General features: G+C 38.0%; 1 protein-coding gene across 1 annotated transcript in view; it reads right to left on the bottom strand.

Annotated features, from left to right (window-relative positions):
* Nucleotides 1-17,241, bottom strand: part of PKHD1L1 (PKHD1 like 1) — a 184,318-nt gene that overhangs the window by 80,601 nt on the left and 86,476 nt on the right. The window contains exons 38-46 of the mRNA XM_014480419.2: nucleotides 15,145-16,126; nucleotides 12,409-12,657; nucleotides 11,578-11,727; nucleotides 9,463-9,637; nucleotides 8,036-8,192; nucleotides 7,487-7,643; nucleotides 6,190-6,269; nucleotides 5,594-5,723; nucleotides 4,027-4,156 (exon numbers count right to left, since the gene is read on the bottom strand). Of these exons, the coding sequence (XP_014335905.2) occupies nucleotides 4,027-4,156; nucleotides 5,594-5,723; nucleotides 6,190-6,269; nucleotides 7,487-7,643; nucleotides 8,036-8,192; nucleotides 9,463-9,637; nucleotides 11,578-11,727; nucleotides 12,409-12,657; nucleotides 15,145-16,126 (2,210 nt within the window). The remainder of the gene's footprint in view (nucleotides 1-4,026; nucleotides 4,157-5,593; nucleotides 5,724-6,189; nucleotides 6,270-7,486; nucleotides 7,644-8,035; nucleotides 8,193-9,462; nucleotides 9,638-11,577; nucleotides 11,728-12,408; nucleotides 12,658-15,144; nucleotides 16,127-17,241) is intronic.

Genomic DNA, 17,241 nt, shown 5'->3' with positions numbered 1-17,241 from the left:
TTGAGGTGGTGTTGGTGTTGGTGGTGATGGTGGTGGTGGTGTTGGTGTTAGTGGTGGTATTGGTATTGGTGGTGGTGGTGTTGGTAGAGGTGGTGTTGGTGGTGGTGGTGTTGGTGGAGGTGGTGGTGGTGGTAGTGGTGTTGGTGTTGGTTGAGGTGGTGTTGGTATTGGTGGTGATGGTGGTGGTGGTGTTGGTGTTAGTGGTGGTATTGGTATTGATGGTGGTGGTGTTGGTAGAGGTGGTGTTGGTGGTGGTGGTGTTGGTGGAGGTGGTGTTGTTGGTGGTGGTATTGTTATTGGTGGTGGTGGTGTTGGTGGAGGCGGTGTTGGTGGGAGTGGTGTTGGTGGTGTTGTTGGTATTGGTATTGGTGGTGTTGGTGGTGGTGGTGGTGGTGTTGGTGTTGCTACTAGTAGGCAATGGCTGAGGATGTTCCCAAACCTCCTGTGATAAACAAAGAATTAACCTGTCCAAAATGTCAATAGTGCTGAGGTTGGAAAAAACCTTACAGAGGGAGTCTACTGGAGGTTTCAGAGCAGGGTAAAGAAATGACTGAGGTGGGTTCAGGAGGTCTTATTTCTACTCATTCCTTCAACACACCCCAAGTTCCAACAAAAGGACTGGCCAAATTGATAATATACACATTCATGTATGAATCCTTCCAACAAATGTTTATTGAGTGTCTAGGAGAAAATGGCAACCCACTCCAATATTCTTGCCTGCAAATTCCATAGACAGGAAATTCTATGAACAGAGGTAGGCGACAGTTCACAGGGTTGCAAAGAGTCAGACACTACATAGCCACTGAACAAGAACAAGCCTGTTTTCTAGACATAGAGTTAAATACTGGGAGGTGGGTACCAAGCAGAAGTGCCCTTAACTTCAGAGAGACAAGTGTTTCTATGGCTGATTTTGTGTTTTATCTACTAAAGCATGTGACTGGTGCAATTGACAGAGGTGCCTTTAGGGGAGTTATCAATGTATCTTCCTGACACTGCTTTTTGATTCCTCTCTTCCTTGCAAATCTTTCTCCTCCTTTAACTACCAGGTCAAATAACAATGTTGCATCTTAAATAGATTGGAAGGCACCTGTCTCAACTTTCCCAGCCCTTCTAGATTCCCCATAAGTGCTGCCCGAGGCCCCATGAGCACTCACAGTTACCACACTGCAGACCTATCCCCCATTTACTTCTTTGTCCTCCCATACCTGTCTGCTCCTCTAGGTAAGGCAACCACTGAATCATTCTGTATGCTGAGTACCTGTCACAAGTCAATCATAGATTTGACTGACTGAACAAATCAATGCAGAATAAATTCCTGAGGGAAGAAGGTAGAGGAACGGAACCCAAATAAGAAGATGATGGAATATTCCAGCATGAGGGACTGGAAGTCTAAATTCAACTGAAAGTAAGGAAAGCTGATGGAAGAGGCATTTCAAGGGCAGAACCCAAAGAACTTGGTGATGTGCAGGAAGTGAAGACAGCTGATATTCAGGTCACAAGGCAAATTTTTGTGAAGATGAAAATTAGATTGTAGGGCTTAAAGGGAAAAAAAAATGGAGAGTGAGAATGAAATGGAAGAAATGGGCATGGTATTTAAGTGACTGAATAACTGAGAGAGAGAAAGGGAGGTGGCGAGGGGAGAGACAGAAAAGCTAGAAGAAACAGGAGACCAAAGCTGTTTTTTTTTCCAAAAGGGTAAGTGGATGGAAAGACATAATTCCCAAAGACCCAAGGAAGGAATTAGAGGGGGAGCGGGGAGGGGGAAGTGGAGATTAAGGATGTTTGAGATAGGGTGTATCAATAATATTATAAGATCCCTCAGGTGATTTGGACTAACCTCTCCCAATTCTCTTGGATTCAGATGATACAGAGATTATATTTTTAGAAAAGAAGTTCTCAAAAGGATTTTTATATGTTGCTGCTGCTGCTGTAGCAGCAGTCGTGTCCGACTCTGTGTGACCCCATAGTCGGCAGCCCGTCAGGCTCCCCCGTCCCTGGGATTCTCCAGGCAAGAACACTGGAGTGGGTTGCCATTTCCTTCTCCAGTGCATGAAAATGAAAAGTGAAGGGGAAGTCGCTCAGTCATGTCTGACTCTTAGCGACCCCATGGACTGCAGCCTACCAGGCTCCTCTGTCCATGGGATTTTCCAGGCAAGAGTACTGGAGTGGGGTGCCATTTTATATGTTAGGTACACCTAAATGCACCTTTCCTTCCTTTGTAATAATATCCAACATTTATATAGCACTAACTTTGAGCCAAGTTCCACTCTGTTTTACACATACTAACTCATTTAATCCTTACACTAATTCTGCGATACACACTAACAGCATTCCAATTTTAGTGAAGCACAGAGAGGGGCATTGCTGGGGGTTGGACCTAGGTCGACTGACTTTAGAAGTAGTATTCTTAACCACCTGCTTTGCAAACTCTCAAATAGGATTTACAAATGAAATAGTGAACAACTAATTAGATTTGGTGGGAAATTCCTAAATTCTTGTTTAAAACATTAAAACTTTGGTTTGTTGTTCAGTCACTCAGTCGTGTCTGACTCTTTGTGACCCCCTAAATTCTAAACTTAATTTTCTTTCACCCAGAAAAGCTATGAGGACTTCCTATTCTATAAGCAAGCCCTGTCATTTTGCTGCTTTTTAATTTTGTCATTATATCATCCCAAGGGCAGAGGAAAAAAAAAGAGGGTGCTTATAAAGCTAAGTATGTATTTAACTCTTCCTAACATCTGCAAGTCTATTTTTAACTTGGAAAGGGACAAATTCAAAATGCCATCTTGAATTTTAATTCTAAATTGAGTCACGACCTTAATACAACTTAGCTGTTTCTTGTCATAAATTACTATTTGTTCCCTGATCCACATAACTATATCCAATTTTGCTATTACATAATTTGAACAATAAAGCAAAAATAAAGCTCCTCTTGCTTTATCTCCCCACCAGTATTCCTGATGTAGCTATATTAGTTTTGTTCCTTGTATTTCTTATTTGCTAAAATATATAATTAAACATTAATTAAGGGTCATAAGCAGTTTCATGATAAAATGTCAGACATCAAAGGTCATGTTAATCATTACTTACACTATAATTTCATCCCTATCATTCAATCATTACTAACAATTTTGCTCCATGGGAACCACTGCCAAGACTGTAAGATTAAAAAGACTTAACTAGCTGCTTTCAACTGTGCTCGTTGGTGACCCCAAACAAAGAAGCTCATTTACATTTTTGCATGCATTGATGTACTCAGCTACAGCTCTCACTCAGAGGTTTTCTTTTTTTTTATTGGAGTTTAATTGCTTTCAATGTTGTGTTAATTTCTGCTGTACAATGTGAGTCAGCCGTAAGTATACACATATCCCCTTCTTCTTGCCTCTCTCTCCCACCCCAACCCCCATCCCATGCCTCTTGGTCATCACAGAGCACTGATGTGAGCCCCCTGTGCTGTACAGCAGCTTCCCATAGCCCATCTATTCCACACGTGGTCGTGTATATATGTCAATGCTACTCTCCCAATTCGTTACACCCTCCCTTTCCCTACTCTGTCCACATGTCCATTTCCCACATCTACATCTCTATTCCTTCCCTGCAAAAAGAAATCATCTGTACCATCTTTCTAGATTCCACATTCATACATTAATATATGGTATTTGTTTTTCTCTTTCTGACTTACTGCACTCTGTGGGACATCACTCAGAGGTTTTCAAATAACTTTTAATAGCAGAATGCTCTTGTCAAATGAAATCTTATGTGGGAACTGCACCATGAAAAACGACTAAAATCTTTTATTAGTATATATTTATACTTTTTCTTATAGTAAATTCAGTCAATAAAAACTCATGCAGGGGATCAACTCAATGTTAATATCTGGCAAATAAATATTTGGCTGTCCAGGCTTCTTTACTTGAGGTTTCAAATTTAAATTAAATGGCTGTGGACCTCCTGAATCTTACCTTTTTTACACAGTTACACATTTCTATCCTAAATCAAAATTATCAGATCTAGAAGATATCATACCTGTGTCCTGTGCTTGCAATTACAATCTTATCTCCTGGTTTCCATGTTACTGCTTCTTGTAAAATCAAAGTCCGTTCCCCTGCCTTTGCAGTATGAGCCAAACGAGTCCAGATTACAGGAACAGGCAGGCCTGGAGCCAACATACAAACCAACTGAGAGTTTCCTCAGGTATGTCTTCTGGAATACTAAGAGTTTTATGCATTTTAATCTCCTGGATTGAATAACTTTTGAGAAGATTCATTTTAACTTACCATCTTATACCTTTCTCAAAAAAAAAAACAAAAAACATTTAGAGTGCTTGCTTTATAAAAGTAACAGTCACATTTGTAATAACATGTATGGGTCTGCACATTTTGTAAAAGTCCTTCTGCAATGATATATTTTATTGATGACAATCTCCTTTATATAAACTCAGTATCAATGGCATCATTTTGCTGTTTAGTCCCTCAGTTATGTCCGACTCTCTGCGACCCCATGGACTGTAGCCCACCAGGCTCCTCTGTCCATGGGATTTCCCAGGCAAGAACACTAGAGCGGGTAGCCATTTCCTTCTCCAGAATGGTATAATACTCTTGATAAAATGGCCAGAGGCATACATTGATAAAATGACCAGGGACATACATTGATAACATGGGCAGAGGCCTATTACCTTGTCTTTGTTGATAGGAGTTGCTTAAATTGATAATCTGGAGACAAATGAAATGTGTAAATTTCTGAAAATTTCATTAGTGTAGATATTTAGCCCAATGCAGGACATATATGGTCATAATCGGGTATCATGTTTATATATTATAAACTTATAAAAGAAGTAGATTATTACAATAGAGAGGGCTTCCCAGGTGGCACTAGTGGTAAAGAACGCACCTGCCAATGCAGGAGACATAAGAGATGTGGGTTTGATTCCTGGGTTGGGAAGATCCCCTGGAAGAAGGCATGGCAACCCACTCCAGTATTCTTGCCTGGAGAATCCCATGGACAGAGGAGCCCAGTGGGCTACAGTCTATAGGATCACACAGAGTCAGACACAACTGAAGTGACTTAGCACACATGCACATTACAATAGAGAAGACTTCATATAAAAAGGTTCACACCATACTTCCTTTAAACAATGCTACCCTGACACCACAAACAGGATTACAATAATTTTTTTTGCTGATAATTTTCCAGAATATAGTTACAGAAAAATGCAACTATAAATGTATAGTTGTATGTTAGGAAGAGCCCATTTTAAAATACAAATGTAAGACGTGACAATTTTTGCTTCCAGACTTAATGCTTTTCTATTCAGATAGGATGAATAAAGAAAACAATCAATATGGACAGTCTCAAGTGCTAAATTAGGCAAACAATGTGACGGAAGGGCTTTCCAGGAGTGACCCTGGTTGTGTGTCTTGGTAGTCTGTAGGGGTTGACCTGGCCTGTGTGAAGGAGGGAAGAGATAAAGCGGGGTAAAGAGAGAATCCATAAAGACAGGAGAAGCTTGGCAAGGCTGCATTTAGAGAGTTATCAGGAGGATTATCTCTGGCTTCTTGGCTAGTCTCTCCTGGACCAATTCCCTGAGCCATACCATGCAGATCCAGGATTCCTTCCCTCACAGCCAGCGTTTTGGCGCCATATACTGGGAGTTCAGGAGACCTCAGGTGCCCGTGCAAGGTAATGACCGCTCTGTGTTGAAATGGGGCCGCTTCTGTCCCAATCTGCAAGGGATTTCACGAGCATCACTCAAAAAGCTGAAACTCATTAGCCACAGTTGTAATCACCCAAAAACAAATTCCTTCCTTCTCTCTCCTCTTTTATGGAGAGAGAAAGATAAACCTTACATTTTCCTCCATAAGATAAACCTTACATTTTCTAGTCAGTCAAATACACTGTGCCAGGCCTTTGGAAAGGATACTGATTGACTTTGGCCACATATAGCTCAGAGGTAATTTTTTTTTTTGCACTATTTAAATTTCTGCTCTCTGCAAGTATGCTTTATCTTCGCATTAAAAGCACAAAAATATTCTGGGATCCAGGAAAAAAGACTTTATGCTAAGAACTGAGATGTACAAAAAAGTAAATTGGTGATAGTATAGCATAATTAACTGTCCACTTTACACATGATATTTTAAAAAGAAATGGAGAGAGGTTATCAATAAACACAGTTCAAATTATCTCATATACCTGCAGAATGCCTCCATCTGTAATTAGAATATTTTCTGCCTGGAGTTCAATGTCAGCTTCATGAAATATTAGAGTTCCACCTAAAAACCATACAATTTTGAAATATATTACAAGGAAAATTCATATTAAAGCTATTTATTAAATTATACATTAAAAATTTGATTTTTTATTCCTATCTGCTATCACTATGCATGTCACTTCACTTCAGTTCTTTGGCAATATGAAGTAAAATCAAACCCCAAGCCAGATTATTTTCCCTTGATCATTTGTTATTTTAAATGCTACTAAATAGTGCAGCTACAGTTTCTAGTTCTACAAACACAGGACCTCAAATTTAAATTAAGAACAAAAAATTGAAAGAAAAGAAAAATACTTTTTATAGAAAGTATTGTAATGTCAACATTAGCATCGAACTTTTATCCACTAATTTGCACCAGCAATAGCTATAGCCTATGATTAGCATAATTAAAGAATGTGCTGGGATACATTTTTTTAAGAGACTGATGTAGTTTTGTGGACAGTAAAACTTCACTTGTTCAAATGTTCAATAATTATTAACTTCAAAGAAGTGAAATGCTGCTATTATATCAGGATTTGAAACAAAAACAAAAAGCAAAGGTCTTTGATTAGCTAAGACCATTATGGCAAAGCTTTATATATTAAAGCTCCAAGTGTTTTATTCTTGCCAATTATTCTCTCTTTTACACATAGTTGTACCAGTTCTGGTTATTTAATTTTCTGTATTAAAAATAGAATATTAAGAAGCAGAGAGAACTTTGGGTAACAGTTGAAAGCAGGTTCACAGGCAAAGGTTAAACCCCAATCTGACATCCAAGAGGAGCAAGAGGGGGTCATTTAGTATAGAATTTAACACATCTCCGTGGTTTTTACAATCCCCAGGACCCACTATACTAGTTTTTCTAAATAGGAAATACTATTTTACTGTTTAATTCACTCCATGTGGATTCACTTACACACATACACACACAAACACACACAGTTATTGAAACAAAAGTTTAAGAAATATTTAACTTTAAAAAAACACGCTTACCCATGTGAATGTGGTACACTCTGATATTTTCTATTCTATTTTATTAAAAACATTCTGGTGGCAACACAATAAATAATTTTATAACCACAAATGGATAATAACACTCAATTTAATAAATTTAGCACTACACTCTGAATTTGAAACATGATATAACTGTGGATGTTCATAATCATGAATCTTGATTAAATTAATCTCACAGAACCATTTCATAGGCAGAGTCTTAGAAACAGATTTTCAGAAATTTACCTTGAATAAGCAACATTTTCAGGATAGGGGTATTTTGATCCAGCAAAATTGTCTGTCCTTTTGTAATAACAACTAGGGAGCCTTCCTCTGGGGGAGATTTTCCTCCCCATGAGGAGTTGGAGGACCAAGTGTCCACATACAGGAAGTCAGCATTAGCCTGTAACATAACACAAGAGACTTTAAAAATTTAATTCAGAGATTTCATCATTTAATTTCTCAAAATGAAGAAATCTTACAACAAACATCTTCATTAACAATAAAGTATAACCTACTTTAAATACATTAGAGCTGCCAGTTGATTCATTTCACAATAATAAAAAACTTAAAAAATCTATTACCAATTACCTGCAACCCAGAATAATCAGAAGTCTGAAATTATAAACATTTTAGTAATAAGTAAAAAAAAAACCTACTTTAAATTTTTTATAGTCACATCTCAGTTATTTTTTGGAGAAATTAACAAAGTAAAAAGTCCATTACTAGTGACTTCACTTCCCATAAGGCTAGTTTTTCTACTGCCGAGACTACTCTATGCCACAGCACTGTTACCCGTTTGGCCAGGCCGGTGCTTCTGATGCTGACATGGACTGGAGCCCACCCTGAAGGAGAGTGGGCATTTGTCATGCAGATGACACAGGTCTCGTTGGAATACTCAACATCACACATGGCTTCAGCTACGGTAACGAGAACATCCTCTACATTTTCACTGTAAAGTAAAAAGGAGGAAAACAAAACGTTGATGTTTTTCTCAAATTTCTAGGTCACACTGACCACCCTATTATTTGTATTATTGTAAAAATAATGATCTTACCCCATGAGCTATCAAAGTGCAGACTGACACTTTTTTGAGCAGTAAAACTTTAAAATATTTGTTGAGAAAAAAGTAAACAAAGAGATTAAGAGGTTGGGAAATAAAACTATATAAACTAGCAAGTTCTGCAGCACTGGAGAAAAAATGCTTCGGTTCAAACTACTGAGAGATTCTACATTCTTCTCCAAAATGGCACTTCAATAAGAGACTTTATTGTGATCACTTTGTCTAGCTGACATTTTTGCCATATTCATAGACTTTGGGACTTAACCACTGTGTAAAAATCCAAGTCCAATGTAGTTATAAGTATGTGAGGAATTAGCTTTGCCTGCTATGATTTCAATGATCTGGGGTTTGAAGTCAGCCTTAACTACTTGAAGGATGATGGTAGTGCAGTACATCAGTTTGAGCCAAAATAATGAACATGTTTAGGAAGAAGGAATCTAAATAGTTACAATGAAATGGATCTGGTGCTTGAAGAGATGTTTCATTCAACCAATGAAGCAGATGATGGTTGGAAATGAGATTTGGCGGAAAGCATAACAGGAAAGTGATTTATACTTGTGATGTTACTAGGATATGGGGAAAATCAGTATCTTCTTTAATTTTAGTTTTCTAACTATAAAATGGGATTTAAAAATATCTAAGAAGGTAAGCCAGGAAGATTCTATGGAGTAGAAAGGTTTGTGACACAGAGTGTGCAGTCAGTAAACAGTAGTGTGGCTTTTCAGCAGATGGGCACACATTTTAAGTGCTCAGTTGCTCAGTTGTGTCTGACTCTTTGCGATCCCATGGACTGTAGTCCACCAGGCTGGAGTTTCCATTTCCTCCTCATTCCAACCCAGGGATCAAACCCATGTCTCTTGCAGCTCCTGCAGTGGCAGGTGGATTCTTTACTGCTGTGCCACCTGGGAAACCCAGGTACACAATGTTGTTATTTAGGCACGAAATCGTGTCTGACTATTTTGCAACTCCATGGACTGTGGCCTCCAGGCTCCTCTGTCCATGGGATTTCAGGGAAGAATACTGCAGTGGGTTGCCGTTTCCTTCTCCGGGTACACATTATTTGACTATATTTAAACACTGTCCTGGCACATGAGAAAGCAGGTGTAATGGCTTGAGTCTGGAAAGACGCACTCCTGTACGTGTAATGTGAAGACAGTACCTGAAGCCTGATCCCAAGACTGTAAGTCTGGTGCCCCCTGCTGTACTGCCTCTCTTGGGAGCTATTTCCGTGATGAACGGCGTCATTGACATGTTGTATGTAAAAGGAGCCGTGGACTGAGAGGAATCATTCCCGTTGACCACACTCACTTCACAGGCTTGCTCGGGTCCCCTCCCTGTGATAGGAGGACATCAAACTGAGTTCAGTTCTGCCATCAGGCCCTTACTCATGTCCAAAACCCCCAAATATTTTCAATAACACCTTCCTTACCCAAAGTCACTTTCACTGGCTATATGTGAGTTAATAAGAATGTCTAGCATTAGTCAAAAACCTCACAAAATAAATGCACGTTCTCACCAGAGGGAAAACCCTTAGGTCCTTCCTCAGAGCCTCTTACTATAGATGATTCTACAAACCTGCCTGTTCAGTTTTCCAGTCTTAGAGGATTCAACACTGCAAATTAGAGAGGCAGGAACAAAGAACCACTCACAGCAGGTGCGCTGACAATGGCAAGGAGTGGCAGTTAAAAGCAAGGTGAGAGACAGAAAAACTACAGACATGCAATCCAAAAATGTTGAAAAAAGAAGCAGAGCTCATGTTAAGGCAAACAAATCTTGACAGGTCTTGATAGCATTGCTGCATTAAAAAAAAACAAAACAATCAGAATACCAACTCTGATGTTAAAATGATAAACAAGCCCAGTCACAAAATGTTACATTTTCCTAAATATTCTTTAAGAAATCAGAAGAAGCAAAAATGTTTAGAAAAGCTTCATCAAATTTTGTTAATGCTTTAAAAAAATGTTTATATATAAACCATATCCCTTATTCATCTATATTATTCTCTTTGGTTCTTCTTAAATTTTGCTAGATAATTAAAGTTTATTGTGTACTTAAGATACCCGATATTTAAACTCCACAATAACCCATCGAATTAGGGTTAATATTATCTCCTTTCAATAGCTGGACAAATTGAAGCAGAAAGGAGTTGAGTCACTTAGCTGAGATGACAATGGTAGAATGAATTCAGGGGCTCCTTAAAGGGCGGGCTTTTAACCATTAAATAAACTAAGTAAGAGTGGACTTCCCTGGTGGTCCACTGGTTAATAATCCACTTGTCAATGCAGGAGACATGGGTTGGGGCCCTGGTCTGGGAAGACTCCACGCGCTGCAGGAAAACTAAACCCATGGACCACAGCTACTGAGCCCGTGTGCTCCTACAGCCTGTGCTCACAGCAAGAGAAGCCACCGCAATGAGAAGCCTGCACGTCGCAAGGAAGAGCAGCCCCTGCTGGCCCCAACTAGCGAACACCTGTGCAAAAAGCAACGAAGGCCCAGTGCAGCCAAAAGTAAATAAATAATTAAAAATTTAAAAAATAAATAAGAGTAATAATAACAGCAAGTCACGGATCATGTTTTGGATATCATTTTATCCACTTTATATACATTGGCTTATCAAGCCTCACAATAAGTAGGCTAATTATTTTCCTTTTACAGAGGAGGGAACCAAGGCATGGAGAGGTTGAATAACTTGCTCAGAAACACAGCCTGGGTTGGCATCTTGGCAATGAGTTATCAGAATTCACTTCCTTCATAACCAGTATACTATATATATATATATATATATGCACACACACCATATATATAGCATACTGTACCATATACACTGTCCTAACTTTAAGGAAAAGTTAATACTCCAATAGGTACTAAAAACTTGTTTTCCATTTGGTATGCTTCTTATACAATAAACCAAAAAACTGCAATTTGTTACAAACAATTCAGCTTAACTCAGATATCATGAATCTTGGAAATACACAAGGGTAGAAAGGAAAATTCTGAAGAAACTGCTGAAAATCAGGAAATCCATAAAGTTGATTCAGTTGCCCTAATGAACGCTAAACCTTGAGAAAAAAGAAACTTAGACTGATCTCTATAAAATGAAACAGTTCTCAAAGACTGCCGTTCTTTTTCTGACTGTTCGTGCGTGCTAAGCTCAGTCATGTCTGACTCTGTGCGACCCTATGGACTGTAGCCTGCCAGGCTCCTCTGTCCATGGGATTCTCCAGGCAAGAATACTGGAGTGCGTTGCCATGCTCTCCTCCAAGCGACTACTTACCATTACTTGGTGGAATGTCACATAATAATGTTGTGCGATTAGATTTCAGTTTGTTGACTGCACATTTTGAGCCACACACTAACACAACTGAATTTTGTGGATTAAACCCAGTGCCTGTCACAGTCATGGTTTGACCACCACCGAAGCTCCCTAGTGAAGAGATGTAAGAAGGAAAGACAAAGTTAATGAAAAGAAAACCTCATCTGTACATATATTTAATACCTGAAATGGAAGCTAATTTCATTAAATGAAAAGATTCTTAGAACTGAAAATTTTGATATTATTGCAGCAGAATCTCTTTTGATTGTAGTGTTTTAAACCCCTCACTGAGTAAATGTCACATTTAGTCATTTATTTAAACTACTTCTAGGAATTTAAATTTTATTTAATAGAAATGTCACAAAGAATTTGAATAGTCAAAATGCAAATGTAAAATTACTATTTTAGTTAAAAGTACATTGGTTATAATTTCTTAAGGTTTTTAACCACTAAAATAATTTTCAAACAGAAAAAGATATTTATTTATGTAGACATAATTATATGTCAGTGATATTTAAACATTTTTTTAAAACATTTCCACATACAATCTGGACATTTTCAATAGTATTAAAATTTAAATATATTCTACAGCAGGAAGAGAAATATAAGCATTAAACAAATATTTTGAAACTATGGATACCTTTGCATGCTTCTTGGTGCATAAACAAAAATATTTTAATGTGCTACAGGAACTATATATTTTAGCAGGGTTGGAAGCATATGTTTCTTTCTAAATAAGTGTTTGCTGAAACAATGTGAAATATTTCTAGGCTCTGGCACATTCATGCTTACCTTGGCTTGGATGAATACTGTCAATAGTAAGTGGGTACTTAAATACAACTGCAGACATGGCAAAGCCTTTTGTTTTATGATGCATCGTGACGGGAAAAGTGCCACCAGCATGATCTCCAACAATGCACTGCAATACAGTATCACTGACCATGGTCACATTACACTGCGTGTCACTTATCATCACCGAAATTTCCAAGATGTCAGTACCAAAATTAGATCCAGTGATCCGAATTTCAGTTTCAGGAGGACCTTAAAAAGAAAGGCAGTCCATTATCTATCCTATACATATACATACCTAAACTCTAATACTTAGATATGCATTTAAAGATATACCTATTCACCTACATAAACAAAATTATATCTAGTATTTTAAAACTAATGTTAATGTAAACAATACATGTCATACACATTTTGGCTATAATCTCATTGCAGTTTTTGGTATCTTAACTGTAAGATATTTATAACAATGTTTATTATTTTCCAGTGCATCTGTCCATTCTACAGATGGAAGTTATAAGTTACTCATAATTCAGGTTAATGGAAAAGAGAGAATAAAATAGACAAGATCTAGAGTTAGGAAGGAAGGACGAATGCCTGGAAGATGAAATGAATGCCTGAGCAGTGGGTGGTGGGTTAGAGTATATTTCAGGGATGAAACTTATTTTGTAAAACTTTTGGTACTTTCTTGATATTTGCAACCTTTCTGAGGAATGAACTATTTCTTCTTCACTCAGATATTTTCAATATACATGACTTGATAAACAAATCATGATATATAAATAATTAGGTGTACGATAATCAACACAGAAAGAAGGAATTAAAGACATAGATGAATGTTGATGTTAATGCCTTGAAAAAATGAAACTGGAATAAAGTATTTCAATCCTTCTGTTTCCTTTCTTCCTTCTTTTGACAAAAAGCATTGAGGGCATTACACATATGGAATTTTTCACAGGTCATCCAAACACATACTTATATACCTAAACAATAAGTGAATAGATATTAATCAACATAACTTGTTACAAATGCAGAATCACCAAGTAGTAGTTGGTTTTTAATTCAACTAGTGATAGTAAAAATAACCATATAATTGACCATAGTAAGCATCACTGAAATGTAAGTTGGCATTTTAAAGACCATAGATATTAATGAGATCTTTCATGTTGAGAATAGTTTTAGGATATAAGATTTTAAAATGTTTTAAGGTCTTAAAGTTTTAATCTTGTCTAGTATTTGCACTGTTCAAATGGAAGCATTGTTCTAAGAACTATCTGTACCTTGTGTCTCTTCAGTAAATAAAATAGCTCAGTTCTCACTTGTCTACAAGTCTCTTCTATCTTCAGATATGCTGCTTTCAAAAATACATTCAAAGTGAGATGAGACAGAAATGGTTCATGGAAATAAGGAGCATATGTCAATATCTAGTTCTTCATTTGCAATGATTACAAATATATGGGGGAGATGGACAGGGAGGCCTGGCATGCTGTGATTCATGGGGTTGCAAAGTAGTCAGACATGACTGAGCGACTGAACTGAACTGATGCCATTGTTATTGCTAATATTTACTTTTTAAAATTCTAAATGAGAAAACTTGATGTCTAACAAAAAATGTCAATAGCAAGCTTCTTGAAAGCAGAGAATATATCTTACCCATGACACTATAAACTAACAAAGACTTTTTTAAAAAGCCCAACATTTAATAAGTTCTTTATTAAAGGAACTTTTAAGTTGCATTATATGAATGAACTTCTATAACCTTATGAGAAAGGTATCTGCATGTATAAGGAATCTGATATTTTAAGAAACGTATCCAAAGTTTCACCACTGAAAAGTAGAACAGAGAAGATGTGAACCCAGGTATCTAGGCCATGTTCTCAGCCACGAGACTATAGCTGCCTCTCCAGAATTCATTACATGGATCATAAGCATTCCAACAGCTTGAAGATGATCAGAAACAGCACAGCACAGTGACAAAGGATCAAGAAGTCACTCCATCGATTCTTAGCTTAGAAAAACAACTCACACCAAATAATTGAATAAATATTGTTTTATAATATTTTTTCCATCTGAATGGGCCAATTACTCCCTTAAGAAGAATTTTGTTGTGTTAATAATCAACTGAAGTTTCATGGAAACAAAAGAACGACTACTTATGAATTTTAACAGGTATTTTCTGTGCCATATCAACACCAATGACACAAACTAATGACCAATTTTATCCATCGATATCCAGCTATTTCTTCCTCATTTCAAAATTAGTTCAAGTTCATGGGGATTTTGTTTTAAAATAGAAGTGGGAATTTCACTACAATTATCATCTCAAGAATGTACAAAAATAATCACAAAATAGACACTACGTGCTGTGCTTAGTTGCTCAGTTGTGTATGATTCTGTGTGACTCCATAGGTTCCTCTATCCATGGGGATTCTCTAGGCAAAAATACTGGAGTGGGTTGCCATGCCCTCCTCCAGGGGATCTTCCAGACCTGGGGATCGAACCCAGGTCTCCCACATTCCAGGCAGATTCCTTACCATCTGAGCCACCAGGGAAGCCCAAGAATATACAAAAAATAATCACAAAACAGAGACTATACAGAACTCAAATCCCACATATTGATTAAGAGGTATTGTCTAAAAACAATCCTATATTCATTTGTAAATATTATTTCAATTCTATGCTAACAAATATTACTGATCATATTATATCAAGACACCCAAAAGGCAGGTCTTGGAGTACCTGTACTTGGGACAATTCCTTTGAGAAGTGGAGTATCTTCCAAGGCATACATAAATGACAGAGGCGGTGCGACTGCATTCACAGAGATCTTCACACTGACCCTTCCAGCCGTCCCTGCCGGGGTATGGCAGTGGATGTCACTGGAATTGACAGAAAGAATTTGACAAGGTTCATCCCCAACAGTGACTGTGGTGTTGCCTGGAGAGAAGCCATTTCCTGTGACCATCAGAGTCGTTCCACCCCCAATGCTTCCAGAAGTCGGGGTGACAGATGCTACTGTGGGGCTGCTGACAGTCAAGTTTCCCAGAGCCAAGCCTTTTGTTCCCACCACCACACTAAGAGAATGAAGTCCAGCCGGAAGGGGAGTCATGAGAACAGTGATGTTGTTTTCATTAACATCGATTGCTCTGAACTGTTGGTTTCCAATGAAAACAGAAATGTCCTCCAAGACAGTGCCAAAACCTTCCCCTTCAATAAGAACTTTTTCAGATCCTTGGATAGAGTTTGGGAAGATTCTTGTTACAAACACAGCGATGCTTTCTAAGTAGGAAAAGCTGCAGTTCCCCTGACACTGAGCAGGCACCCCGTGGATTAGGAGATTTACTTTCACAAGCTGTTGGGGTGCAGGAGATGTTTCACACTCAATGGCTGTATAATTCACTGACAGAACTTTACATGGAAAATGACCCATCAGGACTTGTGCACCAGCAGAAGAAACTGCAAATCCAGAGCCTTTTATGGTCACTTTGGTCATTCCTGTAGTTGACCCTGCATTTGGTGATATCATGTCGATGTTTGGCAAAAGTACAAACCGCCTATCAAGTTCACTGGACAGTGTGTTGATGGCAGTGCCCAGGTTGTAGACAGTTACTGAGACAATTTCCCTGATGCCAACATCCATTGAGTTTTGAGGGTCAATACGACACACAATGGAATTGTTACTACTTTCTTCTACAACACAGGGATAGCTACCAATGTTAACCTGAAAGTAAAGTGAACAGACGAACAAGTCAATACATTACTCGAGCATGAACTTAGATTTTGCATTAGCAATGACTAAATTTGAAAAATCGATCATGTGAAAACTTTTTATTCATAAAATTAATTTGGGAGACTGATTAAGGTATATTTTGGATTGACCTTAAAACTAAACTATGAGGACTTCCCTGGTGGTCCAGTGGCTGGAACTGCAGGCTCCCAGTGCAGGGGGCCTGGGTTCGATCCCTGGTTGGGAAACTAGATCCCACATGCCACAACTAAGACTCAGAGCAGCCAAATAAATAAATAAATATTTTTTAAAAACCTAAACTATGATCATACACAAATATTTGTAGCTACATTATTGATAATAGCCAAAAAGGTGAAAAGAACCCAAATATCCATGAGCAAATGGGTGGATAAATAAACTGTATACCTTATGCAATGGAATATTATTCAGCCGAAAAAGAAATGAAGTACTGTTACATGGTACATCGTGGATGAACCTTGAAAACGCTATGCTTAGTGAATACAGCTAGTCACAAATGACCACATATTCTAAGATTCTATTTATAAGAATATTCACAAGAGGCAAATCCACAGAGACAGAAGGATTCATGGTTGTCTAGGGAGGGCCAGAGGTATGGAGGGGTTGCGGATAATATCTAAGGGTCATGGGGTTCCTTTTTGGAGTAATGAAAGTGAAAGTGAAGTTGCTCAGTCGTGTCCTACTCTTTGCGACCCCATGGACTGTAGCCTACCAGGCTCCTCTGTCCATGGGATTTTCCAGGCAATAGTACTGGAGTGGATTGCCATTTCCTTCTCCAGAGGATCTTCCCAACCCAGGGTTCAAACCCAGCTCTTCCGCATTGTAGACAGACGCTTTACTGTCTGAGCCACCAGGTAAGTCACCAGGGAGTAATGAAAACATTCTAAAATTGACCACAGTAATGGATACACAACTCTGTGAATATATTAAAAGCTTCTGAATTTTGCACATTAAATAAATGCATTGTATGGTATATGAATTATATCGTAATTTTGAGCTGCTATAAATTAAACTATGAGGTTACGGATGAAACATCTTCCTTGTATGCATATACAGAAGTAAAAAGAAGA

The sequence above is a fragment of the Bos mutus genome, chromosome 14, assembly GCF_027580195.1.
Source record: "Bos mutus isolate GX-2022 chromosome 14, NWIPB_WYAK_1.1, whole genome shotgun sequence".
NCBI lineage: Eukaryota > Metazoa > Chordata > Mammalia > Artiodactyla > Bovidae > Bos > Bos mutus.
Note: the sequence above shows the minus strand (reverse complement) of the source record. Positions and strands in the feature narration are given on the sequence as shown.